A 25,000-nucleotide genomic window follows, 5' to 3' on the forward strand; every position below is an offset into this window, starting at 1 on the left:
TCTATAGAAATTATTTACTGTGATACGGAGAATGATGTTTTAATTGAATGTCGTTTTATAGTAGAAGTCTTTATGATTGCCATCTAGCGAGACAGGTTAATTACTATGAAAATGGCCAGTATTTGCCAACTGATTAAAGCTGAATATTTTCATACGCATGAAGGAACTTTATTCAAAGTATTCATTGAGAAATGAAAGGGACCACATAGTGTTATATATATAACGGGAGATTATAAGTATAATTAGCAATGTATGAAGGCCACAGACCGAATAAAATGTTATATATGAATAGATATTCTCTCCCTTCCTCTGTCTTTCCTTTCTCTCTTTCTGTTTATCTGTACGTCAGTCCGTCTATTCACGCCTACTCTCTCTTTCTCTCTGTTTTCTTATTTTTGGGGTGACAAGGGTCGAGTTCCCTCGTGCAACCTTTTTATTTCTTTGTCTCTATCACCCTGTATATCTCTCATCTCTCCGTCATATACAAACACCCTAAGATCAACTCTCGGTAAACCAAGCCCTTGAACAAATTCAAATTTATATTGAAACCATTTCACTTTACTATCCAGCTAATATACTAATGAAAAACGAAAAAACGCAGGCAAAAAAAAAAGGACGATAAAAACGAAAAAAAATTCGTACGAATATTTCTCTACGGCCCCACAGTATTGTGACACTAAAACTAAGTAAATCATTATGACTGCCCATATAATTAGTGTTTGAAAGAATATTATTGATCATTCGAAGGAAAAATCTTTAGTAATTAAAACAAATCCCTATAATTATAATTATAATCATAATTATTAATCTCATTGATGTAGAAGCGAAATGACTGTGTGGATAAACTCCCAAAACCTCCAGCCACGTGGGTCTTGACTTCAAAAGATCCAACTGCTTGGAGCAATATCGTAATTCTATTTTTTTCATTATATACCTAATTGGAAACAGGAATTTTTTATTTAGTTTTTTAATCAGGAGAGAAGTTTGTGCCCATAACTTTTTACAGAACCTTCGAGACCGGCGGGCAGAGAGAGGTATTCTCAAACTGAAGAACTGGTCCGAATCAAGAAGTGCAAAATGCCTGTCACAGGCTCTGTCCCTTGGTTTAATGAAATACAAACAGGAGTTCATCACTAACTCTATTGATTCATATAGTTTGTGGAGTGTTTAAAACTTGGGACGATTAAACCATGTGGTTTGTGCGAGGATAAATACATTGATAAGTTGGGTGAAACAAAGAGTAGATTGACTTCACATGCTGAATTTTGGTCAGGAAATAGACATTTGCCCGCCATTCCTGTATCCTTATCAGAAGTGTATGTTGTCTTCCTTGACACATGGTCTACAGCTGACTTATGTAAACACTAAGTGAACTTGTGATAGTACATTGTACACACTTATATGTAAATACAGACGCATACATAAGTACAAACACACACACACACAGCAAACACAGCGTTCACGTATACACCTACACATCTCTCTCACTCTCTCTATGCATATATATATATATATATATATATATATATATATATATATATATATATATATATATATATATATATATCTACAGTTAAATTTATAAACAGGAAAAGGTTATTGCCGGAAGGATAAGGACAGTATATTTATAAACATTAATTGTAGGTGACCTGTCCATTGTATGGTACCTAAGTTCATGTAGAATGCGTTAACGCAAGACGTTCAGATCTACTTGGATATACGAAAAAGGCAAAAATAAATAATTAGGAAATTATTTTGATATCACTGTGAAACAGATCAGTTTTCAGTGTATTTTATAGTAAAACTAGTACAAATACTTTAACTATTTTACAATGTGATAGAGGCCTGTACATAGTATATCAACTTACCAATCGAAGGATAATTGGTTCGTGTCCTGGCATTGCATATCATCTGTGGCCATGGCACTTACCTCTCAAATAGTCCAGTCTATCTAGATGTCAATAGGTCGGTCGCACGAAGAGCTATATACACATCATAACTGTAATCAGTAACGGTGCTATTTAATTGATACACCGTTATTAACTTGAAGTGAGATAAATTTCTTTGTCGGGGCAGTTTGGAAAGAGACAATTTTCACCAGAACTAACTGTTGCCAGTTAGATTAAGTTTTTAAGTATTCAGTCTACAAGTCGATGTATTAAAAGACGCCATGATAGATCGGTAGCCACTGCACACATTTTTTCTCTCTCCTTGTTTCACTCCTTGTTTCTTTCTGTGTTCCTTTCTGTGGAAGGGCGTAGGCTCGAAACGTAAAATACTTTTTCAATTCCCGAGCGTTATACTAATACATCTGTTTGTTTTTTACACCACCTGTCTTCGTCTTTTGTTTTTTTTCGTGAATTCTCCCCAATATATATCGTAGCTGTTCTTTAGGCTTCGTATTAAAAGGTGTTAAAACTCTTATAACATACAAATGTATATGTTTTTGTAATCTAAATGTCACTTTCTTGCATTTGTGAGAATTAAGACATGTATATCTTTTTGTTAAAACCCAATTCTTTACTGTATTAAGGATATAACTATACACTTATGTTAGAAGTATATCACGAAGCATTATATGTAAATCTTTATACAAAAGTTGAAAATCAAATTAAGGATCATAGTGAGAGACATATACTATTATTATTATTATTGAGTGAGATAGAAATAAACGGGCAAACATTTTCCACACACATCATGTATCACGTAAATACATAACTTATTATATATATATATATATATATTGTGTGTTAGTTAGTTAGTTAGTTAATTGGCTCAAAAGCAAATAGCAAGGCCATGTAGGGGGACATGGAGTTAAGTACAGTTAAGTGTTCATGTAAAGAGTTCAGGCCACTTGAGGTCCAGGGAGGCTTTGAACAAAGCGGTCGTCGGCATCTTCACCATCTCGTCTGGCAGCTTGTTCCACGGATCCGCAACCCGGACGGAGAAAGCTCCTCTCCTTCGATTGAGATGAAATCGTCGCAGGTAGAGCTTTTCGGAATGACCCCGCAGCCGACGCCCTGGAGCAGGAGTGAAGAACAGCTCTTTCGAGAGGTTACACTTTCCGCTTATGATGTTGTGGGCGAGAATGAGATCACTACGGCGGCGGCGTTTTTCAAGAGAATAAAGGTCGAGCGTCCTCAGCCTTTCTTCGTAGGACAAATTTTTGAGACCATGAACCATGCGGGTAGCCAGCTTCTGGACTCTTTCGAGATGCTGTATGTCTTTGAGGAGATAAGGAGTCCTAACCAATATGTTGCAACAACGTTTTCTGGAGATCCTGCATCAAGAGGTGAATGCTCCGTCATATGGCATAACGGGAATATTTCTGTTCTGGCTATGGTTCGAGGATACAAAAATTCCTGAACTATACGTGAACGGGGAAAAATAAAACAAAACAAAAACTTGTTTCACAGACATAAACCTGTTATTTTCGTTTTTTTTTACAACTCCACCTCATACTTATACAGTAATGATTAATGATAATGGTGATCTTATTGTGTACAGTGCTCAGGTGTACTAAACGCACACATACACAAGTCTCTTTTATCTTTTACCTGTTTCAGTCACTGGACTGCGGCCAGGCTGGGGCACCGCATTGGAGGATTTTAGTTGAACAAATCGACCTCACTACCTAGGTTATTTAAAGCCCCGAAAAAACAAACTAGCACTGTTTGTCAATATATATATATTTAGTTTCAGCTCCAAGCTGTTGTCATGCTGGGGCACTGCCGTTTTGCTACACTGTTATTATTGAAAGCCTCCTCTAATATGTGGCACTTGGTGAATAAGGGTGTTTGATGTCGCAACCCTCATTTGCACCTCTTGCCGCGATGTAGGTTCATCTGGGACTCTCGATAAGAAGAGGTGAAGTTTTGATTTGAAAACACCTATATCCACTTTGTGTAGGTCCCTCTGGCTGTTTGGGAGAATATTAAAAAGCTGTCGGCCCCTGAAACCCAAGCTGTTGCAGAAACTGGTCCTGAAGTGCGATGGCAATCCTGGGATCTTTCGTACTGTACTGCCGATCCGTTCTGGCATTTGTGTAGCTTTCAGTGCCAAAATTTGGCACAATTCCTTCCAGGATCTTCCAGATGTATATTACTGTATACATCTACCGCCTTCGCACCAGGGAATAGGTCTTAGCTGTCTCAGCCTTTCCCAGTTGCTGAGCTGTTGCAATGAGACGATCTTCTTTGTGAAGCTTAGCTGGATTGCTTCAAGGTCTGCTGTTAATTTTACACTATTGGGTGACCATAGTTGGGAGCAGTAATCCAGGCGGCTGAGGACGAATGTCCTCCAGAGGACCATCATGGCTTCCTTCTCTCTGGTTCTGAACGTTCTCAGGATCTATCCAGCCAGTCATCTGCACTTTGTCGCAATCCTGGTAATGAGCACTTGGAAAGAGTTATCATCACTCATGTCGATACCCAGGTCCCTCACTAATTTAGGCTCCGGGATTGTAGTCCCGTGTGGACCAATATACTCTTTTGGACGCTGGTAGCGCAGAGCTTGGAATTTTTGAGCATTAAACTGCATATTATTCCCCCTCAGCCTATCTGTAAATTGAGTCCAACTTCTGCTGCAGGTGTGCAACATTGCTGGCGTTATATACATATATACATATATACAGTTGGTTTCGCCTTTCGGTACTCAATTTATTGACCTCGGAGGTCGATAAATTGAGCACCAGATAAAGACTTGGGGCCGATACTTTCAACTCCATCTCTTGAAAGCAATGTTCCACCTAAATTGTAATTCAATGATTAAAATCACCAACAGAATAAAATGTGTGTGTGTGTATGTGTGTGTTTGAGTGACTGTGTGTATGCGTGTGTATACAAATATATATTTACTTACAAAATTTCTTAAATAAAAACACAAGAGGAAAACGGAGAAAATTTCGCCTACCGAAGTATATTGCTTATACGATATAATGTTTTTGATGTGAAATGAAAGACCATATGTGCTTCATACACTTAAATTATAGTTCAATGTACCACATTTGCCTGCGTATACACATATTTTACTATTCATGCTGTTTATTAAAAATTACGCCGATGTTGTCGAGACGATGTATATAAAGTTACTATTATGATGAAGACTTAAATTTATCATCAAATTCCCCGAGAGGTTGCGTATACTACATACTGATTACTTAGCCTCATCACTGAACATTAACTCTATATAGAAGCTAAGTATTTTAATTGTTTAACAGCTGCTGTTACTAAAATTTGATTTAAAATAGCAATGTAAACAGCCAAGAGGAAAGAATTTCCTGTGAGAACTAACATAAACCATTGGTATTTGATGTTATAACCGCCTTTCTCTTGTAGTTCATTCTCAACCAGTCACTTGAACTTTGAAAGGTTCCTATATTCTGTACATAAGTTAATTTATATTTCTGTATAAATTACAGTTCACCAAAGCGAGTATGTTAAGAAATATTTGATATCCCTTCATAGACTGGAAAATTGGAATTTTTGTGTTTCTCAAGGACATTACATATATATTAAAACGCAGATGACGATTCAGCCTACTGAGATCTCATCGTTACTGTAGAATACCTGCTAGGATGGTAGAATCAACCAGACCATTTATCCATATCTATAAAGCTGAAATGCGAAAACGTTGTTTGATTTCTTGGTTATTTGTCTCATTTTGGGATGGGGTCGGATTGGCGCCAAAATTTACACTAGGGGGTAAAATGGGGTGGGCAATGGTATGAGGAGGGTTGCAAGTCGCTCGGGGATACCGTTTGGTTGCCATCACCACCAAAACCTGAGCGAAGCACGGGTCAAAATAGCTTGTCTTATTATATACATAATTGGTACGAGATTTATAGGAGACAGAGAATAAGATTATGAGACGTCCATGGCTCCTTTAAACCATTCGGGAACACTGACATGTTATAAATGATTGAAGAAATCACGTGGTCACCACTTAACGAGAGTAAAATTCACGACATGTTTGTTTGCTTCAATTTTTTTACTAGACCTCTAACTTATTGATTTATCATTACGTATACCTGTCTATAGAGCATCAAATTAGACGCAAAGAGTAGTGAACTGCAGGAGGTGTTTTATCGCCTCCCAGTATTCTATGTAATAAACCAATTAGAGCAGACTTTGTGTTTCCGTCCTTGTGTCAATAAAATGTCCCTATGATCTGATATGTTACCACATTACTAGCACTGCATTGTGTCTCTGGAAAATACACATTTCTCAAAGGCCCAACTTACATGGCTGTAAAGATGTGCCTTGTAAAGATACAGTTTGTTGCTATAAATTGCAAGAACATCTATATTTAACAAATAATTGTTAAGCTGCTCTACTGAGTTGAAATCCTCTCATATATATAAAGGGCAATGTGAAATCTCGCTATTATATTATTTTTTTGTATCACTATATAGAAAGACACATTTTCTGTGAATTGTCAATAATCCAAACAATTTGTCGACTGTTAATTCAATTCCTTACAAATTGATTTTCAGTCTAGTCAAAACGAACTACGCATGGGTGCGTATATTTACAAGGACTTGAAGGGGTTCAAGTGGAACAGAAACAATATCAATCACACTGGTACATGAGGGCCTGAAAAGGTAATGGATACCGCCTTTTCTTTTAAATCCAGCATGCAAAAATGTATAACTTATGAAATTTCATCATATGGTATAGTGCATTACATTATGGCTGCTCGAGGTACATTGGCGCAAGTAAGTTAAAAATATTTTATTTACTGATACCATGGCTACCCTAGGCGTGCTTTGAATCTACTTCCTTTAAGTCATGACCATCTTGTCTTATTGTCTGGTATATTGTACTAATGATTACTTTATCACGAGTATTCATCCATTAAAAGAAATCTGAAGTTTTGGCTCTTGCTTATCACAGGCCGAGTGTCTACGTGGAAGCTTCTTCATCACTGTGCTGGGATGTGTACAACCAAGTAGAATTACTGAGAAACAAAAACTTGCTTTTTGACAGAGTCCACCTTACTCCTCTCTCCAGTAGTAACCTCTAGACTACCGCACTTCATTTTATTCGTTCCATCGTTACATGTTTGAATGCACGGTTTGACAGAGATATGGTAAAACTGGAGCAAGAAGTATGTGGGTCTCTCCTTGTCGTTCGGCCGATTACCTATGTGCAGTAGAATAGCTCGACCAGAAATGACCTGCAGCTAGACGGCATAAAAATAACACGATGGCGACTGTTGGGAACAAGAGATAATCTCCACGGGAGCTGTGTTTGTGTTGAAGTTTCGATTCCTGTGGGAAACAACGCGCTTCATGTACATCGTAGATGCTTTGAGAAAGACATTAACGTAATTTTCTATAGCTTCTCTCTTCCCTAAGATAGAAGACTATAAGTAACAATGATATTGGTAACACGAGTTGACACAGCCCATAGATTAAGACAAGGAACTTTTCTATATCGTCCGTTGCCTCACGTTTATGAGTTCATATCATCTCAGCGCATTGTTTTTTTCAAAGTGTTCATAAAATATGTGTCAGTAAATGTACAGGATCGATTTTTTTTTTAGTTAAGCAACGATTTGTTATTTGGATATGAAATCCTAATTTACTATGGATATCATTCAGCCTCTGAACACTGAATGATCACTGAACAGTCGCCTGCTCCTGATGTTTTATGCCCAACCAGGCTAAACAAAAATCCTAACCTAGCTCCCCGCACATATGTTTATTAATTTTCTTTGTATATGAGTAAAGGAAGCTGACGAAGATCACTTCAAACAAACCAGTCATATTTCTTTCATAAAAATTTAAAAATTGCTTTCATTTTTACCTGTTCCATATTGTCCATACATTGTCGACATCTACCACCATCCTGGGCTGCATTGTAGGCATAACATCCGCTGACAGACGTCGCCTCTTCCCAAGTTAGGTTCTTTAGAATACGTGTGTCCTGCCACGAACATACTCGCCATCCCGGACTACAAAGAGAGCTACCGTTTTCTATATGTCCATGCCAATAACCATTGCAAGCTGCCAGGTTGCTATGCCATTGGAATCCTTCGCTTGTATCGTCAGCACAACCAACCTCTGACAAAATATAATAATAATGATAATGATAATAATAATAATAATAATAATAATAATAATAATAATAATAATAATAATAATAATAATAACATTCATGAACTTATTTATTCATTAATTTTTCATTCATGAATTTATTTATTTATTCATTAATCTTTTAAATACATATTTTACCTGTGAATTTGTGTGTGTAATCTGGGAATGCATACAATGAACTTCTCTGCCCTAGGTGTATGGAAAACACTTGGCGAGAAACGGAAGAAAATTTGAAGAAAGAAGGAAAATAATAATAATGATAATTTCATTTATTTGCTACGAGGGCGAAGGATGAGGGGGACAATACAAAGACGGACATAAAGTGTGGAAATTTACTTATAATGAAATGATTAAAAAAAAATGAAAGAAAGTAGAAGGGACATGTGCATAGCATACAAAGGTTTAAAAAAAAGTGGCGGGGAAGATTATAGAGATGAGGCCCTCCTGATACAGGAAGGCCTCTTGGGATATTTGAGGAACCCCACTGTCCGAGATTTCCCTGAAACCCCAAGAACAAGTGCCCTCTTCAATTCTTCCTCTCCGACTCACAGGTCTACATTTTGAGAGGCACCATCAACTTTTGCCATTTTCGCAACTTTCACCCACTTTTCAATAAACTCACTTGAGGACAGCACTTTCCTCTCTCCACTCTCAATTTCCTTTTCAATGAGAGTTCTAGCTGGCTCTGTTCGATGAAAACATACTGGAATCTCATTGATAAGAACACAGTGTATCTCCTCTCTCTCTCTCTCTCTCTCTCTCTCTCTCTCTCTCTCTCTTTCCTGCTCTCACATAATGAACCAGAGCATATAAAACCGAGAACTTTGAGAAGTAAAATAACAACAATAGTAGTGGTAGTGTTAGTAGTAGTAGCAGCAGCAGCAGAGTTAGTAGTAGTAGTAGTAATAGCAGCAGCAGCAGTAGCGGTAGTAGCAGTAGTATTAGTAATATTAGTATTAGTAGTATTAGTATTAGTATTAGTAGTAGTAGTAGTAGTAGTAGTAGTAGCAGCAGCAGCAGCAGTAGCAGTAGTAGCAGTAGTATTAGTAATATTAGTATTAGTAGTATTAGTATTAGTATTATTATTATTATTATTATTATTATTAGTAGTAGTAGTAGTAGTAACAATAATAATTTCCTTTTTGCTACTAAGAGGAAATATTACAAATTCTACTAGGAATTATTACATGAACGGCGGTATTTTTCGCAGAATTGAGAAATATAAAAACGGTAAATAGACATGGAAACAACAGTATAGTAAGAATGAAATGAGAGGTTCGAGGAGGGAGCCAGCCACCAAGGAACAATAAAGGAATCTTGAAGATCCAGGATTGCTCTGACTACAAAGGGTAAATGTTCTCTTCTAGCAGTGTTCTCCTGCCTACTAACGTTTGTTGAAAGCAGGCTCCTCCAGGTGAACCACACTAACTCATTTTTCATCAAATTATCTCGAATGTACAGTTTATCTCCTCTTTTCGAACTGAAACTTGATGGAGGTGATGATGGCTTGACCGAATAGAAAAGTCCTTTCACTCTTATCCAACATACCACCTCTTTCACTATATCTATCAGTCAGAGGAAACTGCTTGCCCTTCGGAAGCCGGCAGGGTGATCCTCGTATTGGACTCGACTAATAACCGGATCTGCCCAATACGCGGCAACGACTTTTCCATATAATTCCACAATGCTAAGATATTGAGTATTTTTGTGGTTCTGCGCGAATCTCTAATAGGCCTTAATGATGTCACTTTCATGCCTGCAGAATTTATCTCGAGCGGGCAGCGGAATTTGTTTCCCCACGAGAGTTTCAGACTCCAGTTATGAACTCATTTGCATACAGCCAATCAGAGCTTAACTATCAAACTAATATATGAGCGCATCACAAGTGATGGGTGATAAGGTAAGGTCACTTGGGTAAGGAATGACAATACTTCTTTTCTCTTTTAATAAGGTATGTTATTCTTGTTAGGCATAATCTGAGAGCTGAACGGCACCTTTCCTTTCACACTTTTCAAACAATCCTACAATCCTTCAACGGTCTGCCAGCACCAATGCGGTTTCTGCCACCAGCAACAACCTTTGTTAATTTGACAACTAGGTCAAGGTGAACTCTGATTGGTGTATGCAAATGACTTCATTACAGGAGTCCGGAACTCTCGTGGAAAAAAATTTCGCGAGCGGGCAATGATTCCTTGTAGCATTACCAGGCCAATAATTTCTGGAAGTTCCTTCGGAATATATTCTTCATTTGATATTCGTTGATGCCCAAAATCTCATGAAAGAACTTCACATCGCTTTTGCCCAAATAAATATATCCAATTCGGAATAATTATGTTCCTCGACCAAAGGAAATAAAATACTAACTCGACCAGGTGAGAGTTGAATCCAGAATATAAAGAGATGTTACGTTATAATGTTTCAAATTTAGGTACAAACCCAGCAATATTTGATATGAGTGTGTATGTGTGGTGTGTGTGTGTGTGTGTGTGTGTGTGTAAGTGGTGGTGGTGGGGGGTATACTCGATTACATTGACACTATAACTTGACTGGTACTTTACTTTATCGTCACCGAAAGGATTACAGACAAGATTGATCTCAATCTTTTTAGTGCATTCGTGAGTTGATAGTGCAGTGCTTGAAATTTTCCAACATTAAACTGCATGTTGTTTATTTCGGCCCACTTGTTTATCGAATTTAGGTCCCGCTGTAAGCTTGCGACGTCATCTTGGTTTTTTATTGCCTGTGATAATTTTGTATCTGTGTGTGTGTGTATGTGTTTGTGCGTGTGTTTGTCGCCCGCCATCGCTTGATAACCGGTCTTGGTTTGGTGACGTTTCTGTAACATAACAGTTCGGCAAAAAGACCGATAGATTAAGAACTAAACATAAAAATAATAAGTACTGGGGTAGATTTGTTCGACTAAACCTTTCTAGGCAACAGGCTCTCAGTATGGCTGCAGTCCAATGACTGATACAAGTACAAGATAAATGATATAGAGATATAACAATTACACTTCAGTTGCAGCATCTTATGATATGACTTAGATATCTTTTCGCAATGTAAAATTTCAAACCTTTTTACAAAATCATGATTTAGTCTCGACTGGGAATGGAATGGAAATATTTTGCGTGTATCACTGTCTGGGAGCTTACATAATGTTCCACAATGTTTTCCACCAACGGATTTCGTTACAAATTTCACTTTATTTATTACCAGTGATTTCAAACGAAAGAAGCAACTTTTATTAGTGTTATTTTATCCTCCAGAAACGAAGATGAAGAAGATAAGAAGATATCGAGTTGATCCAGTTTTAAATTTGTGGTTACAGCTACCAGCTTAATCTTGTGACCACACAGTATGGTACATTAGACATTCATGTCACGGGAAACAAACGACAGCGTCACACATAATTAAAGGGGACCTAACGTAAATGGAAGGGTATTAAGTATGAAGCAGCCAGCGAGGTGTGAAAGAAAATGTTTTTGGTATACATTTTAAGAAACCTAATATAGTGAGATGGCTTGTACAGGGAATTCTTTGCGTTTAATGGGAAATTCTCAGCGAAAAGTATGTTCGTGGAAGAAAAGATAAATTAATGAATTTTGAAGAGAAAAGAAGTTTTGGCTGTTATAATTTATTGGCGAACGAAATCATCGGAACCAAAGATATAACCATTTTTACTGTCACGATTTGTTTATTTCAATTTGAGGAGGTCGAAAGCGTTTGTTTCAAAATACGCAACCATACATATACAAAGATATTTAGGAGTGGCCATGTGGTAAGTAGCTTGCTTACCAACCACATGGTTCTGGGTTCAGTCCCACTGCGTGGCACCTTGGGCAAGTGTCTTCTACTATAGCCTCGAACCGACCAAAGCCTTGTGAGTGGATTTGGTAGACGGAAACTGAAAGAAGCCCGTCGTATATATGTATATATATATATATGTGTGTGTGTGTGTGTGTGTGTGTGTGTGTGTGTGTGTTTGTGTGTGTGTATGTGTGTATATGATTGTGTGTCTGTGTTTGTCCACCCCAACATCGCTTGACAACCGATGCTGGTGTGTTTATGTCCCCGTCACTTAGCGGTTCGGCAAAAGAGACCGATAGAATAAGTACTAGGCTCACAAAGAATAAGTCCTTGGGTCGATTTGCTCGACTATAAGGCGGTGCTCCAGCATGGCCGCAGTCAAAGGACCGAAACAAGTAAAAGAGTAACGTTAAAGTTGTGCATCATATTGATTTCAATCATCGTCAAAAATATCAGAAATTTTGAGGAGAGCGTTTAAACAATTCGACTCCAGATAGTGTAAAAAAAAAAGTTCTGATATAACTTCATTCACATTTAAGATGCATTACAGAATTATAAAGATCCCAGTATTTTAATTTATCGATCGCAGTAGGATGCTAGGATATGAACTTAGAACGTTACGAGCTCTAACTAAACGCCGTGGGACATTTCTATGCCGCGCTGTTCGATCGGCTGAACTACCTAATTTCAGAGATTCGTGTATCCTTAAGGACATTCCTCTTGCAGAATCAGTGTGACGCATTGTATTACTTGGCTAGCTTCCAAACAGTTTCCGTTAATTCAATTTCACTCACAGAACTTGAGTCGACCCGAAGTTGTGGTAAAAGACACCTGCCAAAGATGCCATGGTGGAGGAATACAACCCAGGATCTCATGTTTGCAAAACAAACTTCGTAAGCACCCGTCCATGCCTGCACCAACACACAAATACACGCACAGATATACACGCATACACTTATACTCATAATACTCATACACTGACACACATTTACTTAATGTCTTCTCTGTGATTTTAATTCATCTTAACAAACGTCATTGTTAGAATAATTATTTATAATGGACGATATGTCATATCAGATGAATCACTGTCACTGGTTCGACTCATTCGGGACTTTTCTGTCATCTCTTGCGCCAGTTTTATTTATAGTTATGGAATGGCCCATGAGACAACTCCATGTTCGTTTCTGTTTTTCATCACGTCCCGATGGAAAGTTTCAGCTTTGTTTGACTTGTGAAAGAATAATTATAAATTGTTTTTATGTTTGTTTCCAGACGTTATGAATTTGAAAGGGTTAAACCACCCGTGTAATGTCGCAAAACATTCAACTCCTCGCCTCCCATTAGAATGCATACCTTCTTATTAAAAACATACTCTAAACAAAAAAAAAAAACCGAAAAAAGACAAAGAAACACAACAAAAACAACCAAAAAGGAAACCTGGTAGAGGAGAGGGAGAAAAAAAAAGAGAAAACTGGTGGTGGGTGAGTTTTGAACTGATTAAGAAGAATGGTAAATCTTATGGCGTGTGGGTAACTGAAAGGGAGAAAGGGTGTGATTTTCTTATTTGGAAAACAACCAGCGATCAACGTTGTAATTTCCTCCCCCCCTCTCTCTCTCTCTCATACCACACACTTCTTCCGGACGCGTTTTCTTCCTCCACCTACACACTCGTCATCCAACTCCCTAGATCTCTCGTATCATTCAAGGCGATCGGGTCATCCGTTTGACATTAGCAGCAAATGTTCGGGTAGATAGTCAGTTGCTCTAGACAATAACGATGGCGTGAAATTAAGTATGGGTTCTTCACAAACAGAGAGGAAGATAGATATTTTCAAACGGACTTCTGTTTTATTTGTTATTATAAACGATAGACTTCTGTTGCTTGGTCTGTCGTTTGGCTCTCCTTTACAGCTTTTTGTTTATTTGTTTCTGGTTTATGTTTCCAGTTTTATTTTTGTTGTTACAATTGTTATTGTTGTTTTCGTTCGTTCAACGACGCTTTGTCTCATATTATTTGTTGACTTAAACGTTTAAATACAAACCACACACACACACACGCGCACACGTACGCACACACACACACGCACACACACATACACATACACACATTTGCGTGCGCGCACGTATATACTTTCTTCTCGCACACACAAACACACGTCCTAAACCAAATTTAGTATCTCCTATACAAATATATAAACACACGCACACGTGCATAAAAAGATTAGCGATCATACATAGATGCGTACGCACATACACACGCCAACGCACAAGATGTGTGTGTGTATATATGTATGTATATATATATATATATATATATATATGTGTGTGTGTGTGTATATATATATATATGTGTGTATATATATATATATATATGTATATATATATGTGTGTATATATATATATATATATATATATATATATATATAATATATATATATATATATATATATTATATATATATATATATTAGCGTATCTGGTTGTATGGCAATCATGTGAGTAAAGAAAAAGAAGCGGTGAATGTAATATGGATGTGTATGGTGTGTTTAGATGCTCCTAGGACTCTCATATTTATTATGGAAACTCTTAATGTCTTCTGTATGCAGTGATATGTATTTTCTTTGTAATATAATAATATTTATTCTTTATCATACTTGTTTCAACCTTGAAGGGCGGATCTTTTCTGTTTCGCTGCCAATTTTCAATCTCTTCAATTTCTGTTCCAATTGATTTCATATTCGGTGTAATGATGTAGTTTTATATGCTAAAGTTATGAGGGGTTATATGCCGTGCGTTAAGCAGTTGATTTATTTACAGTTTCATATTAAAACATGTGCTATTTTCAGAATGTTGACAACTCGTGCTGTCACGCGCAAAATGAGAGCTTCCAAATCCTGCTTTCTGACTGGGTGAAAATGATCAAACTTTAAACCTCTATAACTTTTTTAAAACGTTTGCTGGAAAAAAAGTGAAATATCTCCTGAGATTCAGCTTGGAAAACTACATTAATACACCAAATTTTAAAATTTTCAATAAACTATGAAATTTCTACAGGCGCAGCCCAACAGAAAAGATCCTGAAAGGCTTACTCGGACAGATCAACACCAGTACTTATTTCAAGCCTGGCGCTTATTCTACCGTCGACTGTTAAGTTACGAGAACGTAAACAAACCAACATCAGTTTCATGCGGTGGTGGGGGAACAAACACAAATATGCAAAAACATATACGACAAGCTTCCATACAGTTTCCATCAATCAAATTCACTCAGAAGGCATTGATCGGCTCAGGACTTTAGTAGAAGACACTTGTCCAAGGTGTCATGCAGTGGAAGGACTGAACCTGAAACCACGTGGCTGCAAAGCGAACTTCTTAACCACTCAGCCAGGCTTGCGTCTATGTTATTCAGTGAGTTGTTATTCAGTGAGTTGAAATTTTTTCTAAGATTATCCATACAGTTAGTAACTTAAATTCCTTCTAATGGTGTTAATAACAACAACAACAACAACAGCAGCAGCAGCAGCAGCAACAAATAATGGAGATAGCTCTAACAAAATTAGTTAAAAAAATTATGGAAAATATGTGGTAAGTAGCTTGCTTACCAGCCACATGGTTCCAGGTTCGGTCTCACTGCGTGGCACCTTGTGCAAGTGTCTTCTACTATAGCCTCGGGCCGACCAAAGCCTTATGAGTGGATTTGGTAGACGGAAACTGAAAGAAGCCTGTCGTATATATATATATATATGTATGTATGTGTGTGTATATGTTTGTGTGTCTGTGTTTGCCCCCACCCAACATTGTTTGACAACCGATGCTAGTGTGTTTACGTCCCCGTACTTAACGATTCGTCAAAAGAGACCGATAGAATAAGTACTAGGCTTACAAAGAATAAATCTTGGGGTCGATTTGCTCGACTAAAGGCGGTGCTCCAGCATGGCCACAGTCAAATGACTGAAACAAGTAAAAGAGTAAAAAAGAACAAAAGAGTACAAATGCAGATTCAATCTGGTCTTTAAATACATGTTTGGATTTTATTAAACGTGCTTTACATCGTCGGTAAGATTGAGTATGGCCAACACACACACACACACACACACACACACACACACACACACACACACACACACACACACACAATAGAAGCAATGTAGTGATGGAGATTATGAATATCAACAATGTGACAGACAGAAAATAGCTCAGCAGAATTTATTGTTTACTGAAAATTATTTCAGTAGTCGGCCATGTGAATACGTCTATCTAGCCTCGTTTATCACGGATTTATTCTTATATTCGTTTCAGTAATTTGACTGCAGCCATGCTGGAGCACCGCTTTTAATCAAACAAATCAACGCCAGGAATTATTCTTTGTAAGCCTGGTACTTATTCTATCAGTTTCTTTTGCCGAACCGTTAAGTTACGGGGACATGTACACACCAACATCAGTTATCAAGCGATGGTAGTGGGACAAACACAGACACACATACACGCACACACACGAATATATACATATATCCGATGGGCTTCTTTCAGTTTCCGTCTACCAAATCCACTAACAAAACTTTGGTAATCCCGAGGCTACAATAAAAGACACTTGCCCAAGGTGCCATGCAGTGGGACTGAACCCGGAACCATATGGTTAGGTGGCAAGCTTAAAAGATACCGTCTTAAACGAATCAGTGATAAAGGAATAATTGAACATATGGGAAAAACAAGATTCGTGCCGACATCCCAAATTGTCCTGAACATTGTGAATCGTCGCTGGGGCGCGTTTTCGCTGCCCAAGCGGAGCTTTGATCATCGACGACCCGCGTCATCACAAATCAATTCGTGGTAAGCGTAACACAGTTCATAATTAGCGTACCGTGTTATCCCAGATCAGTGATGAATAAATTAACGATAACCGAAGATAGATGTACAGGGAGGAGATAAACTTCAACTAATTGATATTATCCATGCAATTAGCAGTCAAACAAACCAGCTGGTGTGTGTGTGTTTTATGTGTGTGTGTGTGTGTTTTATGTGTGTGTGTGTGTGTGTGTGTGTGTGTGTGTGTGTGTGTGTGTGCGCACGTTAAAAAAGCTCTGTATTTTGTAGATATCCCAACATAGGCACAGTTCAATGACGGAAACAATTATACTCATACATACGAGCACAATTATTCATGCATGCATACATACATATATACATACATACATACATATATACATACATACACACACACATAAGTACAGAGAGAGAGAGAGAGAGGAAGGGAGAGAGAGAGAAAGAGAGAGAGAGAGAGGGGGAGTGAGAAAGTGATATATAAACAGAGACTAAGTGCAGGTAAATAAGTATACATTCATACACACACATATTCACATACGCACACCGCATCGTTTACTTACACACATGCCCGGACGCACACACAACTACAAAAATAGATGGCTGGGTAACTGGATAATAGATGGTCAATTAAAGAGAAGAGAACGGCGATTTGAAGAAGCTAAATAAATCGATAAATAACTCATTAGTACTATAAATAACATTATAAAACTATAAATACTATTATAGAGAAATCGGCAGATCACATTACACACACGCACACACGCACACACACACACACACACTATACAAAAAGCGGATCGTGGAGTTTTTAGAGTTGACAGTTTCGTTATTTCTGATTGAAAACTTCTGCTAAGTACAGGTTGTGTTTTCTCTGTCTATGCTCGACATAATAAATTGTTCACTGCAAAATAAAAAATTGTGACACTATACCACTGTTAGAAGTGAGGATCCTGAAATGTAATGGAGATGAAACTATTGCAAGAATGTAAACATTAGTATTGAAAATGAAAATGAAAATGAAATGTAAAACCTTACCTGCCTTAGTTCCGTGAAAATACAAAAGGTGAAGAAAACAAAGTGCAGGTAACACACCATTCAACTTCCGGTGTAAAACTTTCCATGGAGAGAATGATCGAGCATTGATAAAAGATGGCGACATTTTACCTTGGAAAATAGAAGGAAAATAAAAAATTGAATAACAATAACAAACACAAGATAATAAAAACGCGGCATTCCGATGAAACGAAAGATGTTTCGTCGGACTAAACTTTTGGCACTTAGATTTCTAATTTTGAGTTAGTTATTCTAAATGGACGGACTTTGTGGTTTTAAAACTTGTCACTTTTAAGACTATATATATATATATGCGAATGGTTTTGTTAAGCAGTGCCGATTTTTACAATTCTGCGTGGCTTAGTGGTTAGGTTGTCAGCACCATGATTATTGTGGTTTCGATTCCTGGACCGAGCGACGCGTTGTGTTCTTGAGCAAAACACTTCATTTCACGTTGCTCCAGTCCACTCAGCTGGCAAAAATGAGTAACGCTGCGATGGACTCGCGTCCCGTCCAGCTGCAGAACACATACGCCTTAGAAACCGGGAAACCGAGCCCATGAGCCTGGCTAGGCTTTAAATGGGCGAAAAGAAAATAATTTTTTTTTTACTTGTTTCAGTCATTTGACTGCGGCCATGCTGGAGCACCTCCTTTAGTCGAGCAAATCGACCCCAGGACTTATTCTTTGTAAGCCTAGTACTTATTCTATCGGTCCCTTTTGCCGAACCGCTAAGTGACGGGAACGTAAACACACCAGCATCGGTTGCCAAGCGATGTTTGGGGGACAAACACAAACACACAAACATACACATACATATATACATATATACGACGGGCTTTCAGTTTCCGTCAACCAAATCCACTCACAAGGCTTTGGTCGGCCCGAGGCTATAGTGGAAGACACTTGTCCAAGGTGCCACGCAGTGGGACTGAACCCGGAACCATGTGGTTGGTAAGCAAGCTACTTACCACACAGCCACTCCTGCGCCATGATAATAGTGTTTTATAAGCTTAAAGCGATTACTGCGCAATAACTAAATAAAATAGTCTAATAATGGAGCATATAACCCCCCCCCTCGACAGAAAAAAATAGATTTTCCCGTACGAGTGGAACTCGAAGCCACACTCCTCTTTTTACGCGATTAAGTGTGCTACCGATTACACTAGCAAATCTAGAACTGTTTCCTGTGAAATTAAAAAGCTATAGTTAGTTCGTAGTTGTTTTTGTAAATAAACTTTCATGTGCTTTTGCTGCGAATGGTTTTGTTAAGCAGTACCGATTTTGACAATAATAATAGTATTCGAGGCCCAACGCGTACGGGAAAGCCTATTTTTTTCTGTCGAGGGCTTATATGCTCCATTATTAGACTACTTTCATTGCGCAGTGATCGCTACTAGCTTTAAGCTTATAAAATACTATTATTATTATTGACAGAATTGTAAAAATCGGCACTGCTTAACAAAATCATTCTCAATAAAAGCACATTACAGTAGGTTTGCAAAAACAACTACGAGCTAACTGTAGTTCGTAAATCTGAGAAAAAAATAAAAAGTAGGTAGGTTCGCTAGTGTAATCGGTAGCACACTCAGTCGCGTAAACTGAGAGATGTGGGTTCGAGTCCCATACGTACGGGAAATCTACTTTATAGCTTATATATATATATATATATATATACGTTCAGCAAAATTTAGATTAAAATGAATATAGTACTTAAGTCAGATGCACCAGAATTTTGTACGGTGTTATCCATATAAATCCATGGGGTGATTATAATCAAAATAAGCAACAAGAATATATATATATATATATATATATATATATATATATATATATATAAACACATAATACTGGTGTGTGTGCGTGTATAAGTATATGTATCCATCTACATATATCTATACATACAATATATATATATATATATAGAGAGAGAGAGAGAGGGAGAGATATACATATATATATCTATATATATATATATCTATATATATATATATATATATATATATATATATATATTAACATGTATACATTCATGTATATGTATATATGGATATGTAGTATACACACACACACACACACGCTCATACACACTCAAGTTTATGAATTGCGCGTCAGTTAAGTGTTTTCTGGACATTTCTTCATTTCTTTCTACTACATTTTCTCCGTCACGGAAGACCTCATCATCTCTGTTTCTCTCTTTGTATTACACACTTTCTCCATTTACTCATCATAAGCCTTCATCATCCGCATGTTCTCACGCACATGCTGACATACAAACTCACGAATAATCTGCAAAGGTCATAGGTATGCTACTTGTCCAGATTTGGGACGCAAACACACTCACCCGCATACACACACACACGCATAAATACACGCCCATACACACATACACACTCCAGTTACCAACTCAAGAATAAGTCAGATTATGGCTTGTGTTTCCGATTAGGACTGTCTGCCTGATATAGGTATAAGATCTTCGATAAAGGGATAAAATAGCACCTTAGCTTTGACCTCAAAGATACGATGTAATCTAAGATCACGTGTCAAATTAACGAATCCTTGTTTCCATCAGAAACATAACAAATTCACGCTGCACACCACACACACACAAACATAGCTATGTGGAATCTTTTCGGTTTGAACGGCAGTTTTTTCTAGCGGTGTCATATGAAATTGTCACCCATAATTATGACCCTAGTATCGATCTATTGCATTTCAATCTGTTTTAGGGTTAGGGTTAGTTAGGGTTAGGGTTAGGGGTGGGGGTGGGGGGAAAGGTATCTTTTTTTCTTCACAAATGTAAATAAACCCAATCTGTTTCTTAAACGAGGGACATATTCATACGGCACAGAATGTTTTTTTTACCTCAATAAACGTCAGTGATTGGTTGAAATTGCAGAAATTGAAGAAAAAAACAACAACAAATATCTTACAAACTATAGAATTTTCTCAATAAAGCCAAGAGAAAAAGATGTTTTATAAACACATTCTACCAGTATACGAAGTTTAAAATGTTTTAGTTACCTGGAAATTATGTTAAAAACTGCCGTTCAAACCGAAAAGATCCGCTATGTGTGTATATGTTCACATACACACATACACATATCGTATTTGTTGACATAAGTGATGCGCTTGTCTTATTTTTAAGTGCATCAAAAAATTGCCCTACGTCTAATGCGGCTATATGTTAGTTAGTTAGTTAATTTGGCTCAAAAGCAAATAGCAAGGCCATGTAGGGGGACATGGAGTTAAGTACAGGGTGGTGTTCATGTAAAGAGTTCAGGCCACTTGAGGTCCAGGGAGGCTTTGAACAAAGCGGTCGTCGGCATCTTCACCATCTCGTCTGGCAGCTTGTTCACGGATCCGCAACCCGGACGGAGAAAGCTCCTCTCCTTCGATTGAGATGAAATCGTCGCAGGTAGAGCTTTTCGGAATGACCCCGCAGCCGACGCTCCGGAGCAGGAGTGAAGAACAGCTCTTTCGAGAGGTTACACTTCCGCTTATGATGTTGTGGGCGAGAATGAGATCACCACGGCGGCGGCGTTTTTCAAGAGAATAAAGGTCGAGCGTCCTCAGCCTTTCTTCGTAGGACAAATTTTTGAGACCATGAACCATGCGGGTAGCCAGCCTCTGGACTCTTTCGAGATGCTGTATGTCTTTGAGGAAATAAGGAGAAGAGGCTTCAATCCCATACTCCAATATGGGTCTCACCAGCGTGACATAGAGTGGTAAGAATATGGCTGCTGTGAGCATTCCGAATGACCGTCGAATCAAAAACAGAATTCCGCGCGCTTTGTTGGCAGCATGGACGCACTGGGCCGAAGGCGAAAAGGAGGAATCCACCAAGATTCAGGAGTTGCAGGAGTAGAGCCGACAGGCAGATGACAGCACTTTGACACGTTCAGACACAGGTCCCAATCGTTAGACCACTTCCAAATTTGGTGGAGGCAGATAGGAACTCAAATGTTGTAGGTTAGACCACTTCCAAATTTGGTGGAGGCAGATAGGAACTCAAATGTTGTAGGTTAGGGATACTGAATAAGCCTAAGTCAGTTAGGCATAATAATTGTCATTTACTAACGCGATATTGAAAACAAACCGAAATATCACAGTTTGTTAACACAATCTTATGGAAAATTGCTTACGGCCCGTCAGCAGTTACGTAGAGAGGTCACATCATAGGATCTTTTCGGTTTGAACGGCAGTTTTTAACCTAATTTCTAGGTAACTAAAAAATTTTAAACTTCGTATACTGGTAGAATGTGTTTATAAAACATCTTTTTCTCTTGGCTTTATTGAGAAAATTCTATATTTTGTAAGATATTTGTTGTTTTTTCTTCAATTTCTGCAATTTCAACCAATCACTGACGTATTTGAGGTAAAAAACATTCTGTGCCGTATGAATATGTCCCTCATTTAAGAAACAGATTGGGTTTATTTAAATTTGTGAAGATAAAAAGATACCCTTCCTCCTAACCCTAACCCTAACCTTAACCTTAACCCTAACTAACCCTAACCCTAAAAAAGATTGAAATGCAATAGATCGATACTAGGGTCATAATTATGGGTGACAATTTCATATGACACCGCTAGAAAAAACTGCTGTTCAAACCGTAAAGATCCCATCTTATTATACCCTCGCTTACCCAGAATGCATGACCCATACCTGATGTATATCTTACATTATTCTATTACTGGGTTACCTTTAAGAAACTTTTTGCTTTTTCATTATCTAAGTGAAAATTTCCACGGAAAATGAAAGGTATGTTAAACGTTCGTCAACCAAAACCATAGAGCTGGCGGCCTACTCTGGTGGCCGACCTTAGTTACGTAAATCATCATAACCAAATATGAATTTTATATCCTGAATGGCGATTCTCTTGACTAAAGTATAAACAACTATAGAAGTTATCTGAAAGAAGATAAAGCTGAGATTCGGTGCTTCTATACTATACTCTTTTACTGGTTTCAGTCATTTGACTGTGGCCATGCTGGAGCACCGCCTTTAGTCGAGAAAATCGACCCCAGGACTTATTCTTTGTAAGCCTAGCACTTATTCTATCGGTCTCTTTTGCCGAACCGCTAAGTTACGGGGACGTAAACACACTAGCATCGGTTGTCAAGCGATGTTGGTGGAGGTGGTGGGGGGACAAACACAGACACACAGACACACAGACACACACACACACACAAACACACACACACACACACATATATATACGACGGGCTTTTTTCAGTTTCCATCTACCAAATCCACTCACAAGGAGTGTAGTAGAGGCTATAGTAGAAAACACTTGCCAAGTGGGACTGAACCCGGAACCTTGTGGTTGGTAAGCAAGCTACTTACCACACAGTCACTCCTACTTTATTTAAGAATACTGTCACAACATAGTATACATTTTCCTCTACAACGCCACTTTAAAATATCTTTCAATAGGTATACGATAATACATCCTAAATTGTATATTTTCCCCACAAATTATGTTTATAAAATAAGGATGCGTCTTATGCGAGGATGTATGTTATACACCGGCATATACGGTATTATTTATCTTTTAGGTATTAAGTCGATTACATCGACTCCAGTGCGTAACTGGTACTTAATTTATCGACCCCGAAATGCAAAGTCGACCTCGGTTCAAATTCCGCTGAGGTCGACTTTGCCTTTCATCCTTTCGGGGTCGATAAATTAAGTACCAGTTACGTACTGGAGTCGATGTAATCGACTTAATACTTATGTCTGTCCTTGTTTGTCTCCTCTGTTTAGCCCCTTGTGGGTAATAAAGAAATAGGTATTATTTATCTTTTAATTAAGGCGGTGAGATGGCAGAATCGTTAGCACGCCGGGCAAAATGCCTATCGGCATTTCGTCCATCTTCACATTCTGAGTTCAAATTCCGCTGAGGTCGACTTTCTTTTCATCCTTTCGGTGTCGATAAAATAAGTACCAGTTGAACAATGGGGTCGATGTAATCGACTCATCCCCTCCCCCAAAATCGCTGCCCTTGCGGTAAAAGTTGAAACCATTATTTATCTTATACTTGTTTCAGTCACCAGACTGCGGCTATGCTGGAGCAACGCCCTAAAGAATTTTAGTCGATTGAATCGATCCCCAGTACTTTTTTTAAAGCCTAGTACTTATTCTATAGGTCTCTTTTGTTGAACCGCTAAGTTACGGGGACGTAAACACATCAACACTAGTTCTCAAGCGGTGGTGGGGGACACAGACACAAAGACACATACCCCCCATATATGTGTGTGAGTATGTGTGTGTGATGGCGTGTTTCAATTTCCAAAATCCACCCACAAGGTTCTGGTCGGTCCGAGACTATAGTAGAAGACACTTGCCCAAGGTGTCACGGAACTATGTAGTTGAGAAGCAATCTTCTTTCCTCGCAGCCACGACTGCGCTTGTATATACATTTACATAAATTTTTAGAAATATTTCTTAATACAGCCATAATATTTGAAAGTAAGATTTAAGATTTTCTTAAATTAAAAAGTATTAGCCTAATTAAAAAAAAATATCTTTAAAAGTATCAGATTAATAAAGAGCTACTTAAAAAATTCTTTTTACATAATTGATAATTTAAGAAAATCTTTTGTTTTATTTATTTATTTTTCGTCTTTAAATCTTTAGAGGGATCTTTCCTAAATGAAAAACCACAGTTCCTGGTGTCTTATCAAAATACATTAAGTATATGATATTGGACCCAAATTTTGGCACGAGCCTAGCAATTTCAGTGGGTGTAAAACGATTATATTGACCCTAGTCTTTAATTGGTACTTATTACATCGATCACGAAAAGATAGAAATCAAAGTCGACCTCGGCGAATTTGAATACAGAATGTAAAGACAGATAAAATACCGCTAAGCATTTTGCCCAGCGCGGTAACGATTCTACCAGCTGTCGCTTTATTTAAGCATATGATATTGATTTCAAGTTCTCGCACAAGGCCAGCAGCTTCGGGGGAGGGTACAAGTAGAAGACATCGACCTCAGTTTTTCAATTGGTCCTTATTTTATCGGCCCCGAAAGGATAAAAGGCAAAATCGACCTCGGTGAAATATGAACTCAGAACGTAAAGACGGACGAAATATCGCTAAGCATTTTGCCCGGCGCAGTAACAATTCTGTCAGCTCGTCGCTTTACTCTTTCACTCTTTTACTTCTTTCAGTCATTTGACTGCGGCCATGCTGGAGCACCACCTTTTAGTCGAGC

At 38.0% G+C, this 25,000-nt stretch overlaps 1 protein-coding gene across 1 annotated transcript in view; it reads right to left on the reverse strand.

Moving 5' to 3' along the window:
- LOC115232598 (hemicentin-1) overlaps positions 1-25,000 on the reverse strand; it is an 84,969-nt gene that overhangs the window by 42,840 nt on the left and 17,129 nt on the right. Inside the window, exons 2-3 of the mRNA XM_029802570.2 lie at positions 17,763-17,891; positions 7,809-8,065 (exon numbers count right to left, since the gene is read on the reverse strand). Coding sequence (XP_029658430.1) covers positions 7,809-8,065; positions 17,763-17,886 — 381 coding nt within the window. The 5' untranslated portion in view covers positions 17,887-17,891. The remainder of the gene's footprint in view (positions 1-7,808; positions 8,066-17,762; positions 17,892-25,000) is intronic.

Source organism: Octopus sinensis, linkage group LG2 (genome assembly GCF_006345805.1).
Source record: "Octopus sinensis linkage group LG2, ASM634580v1, whole genome shotgun sequence".
Lineage (NCBI taxonomy): Eukaryota > Metazoa > Mollusca > Cephalopoda > Octopoda > Octopodidae > Octopus > Octopus sinensis.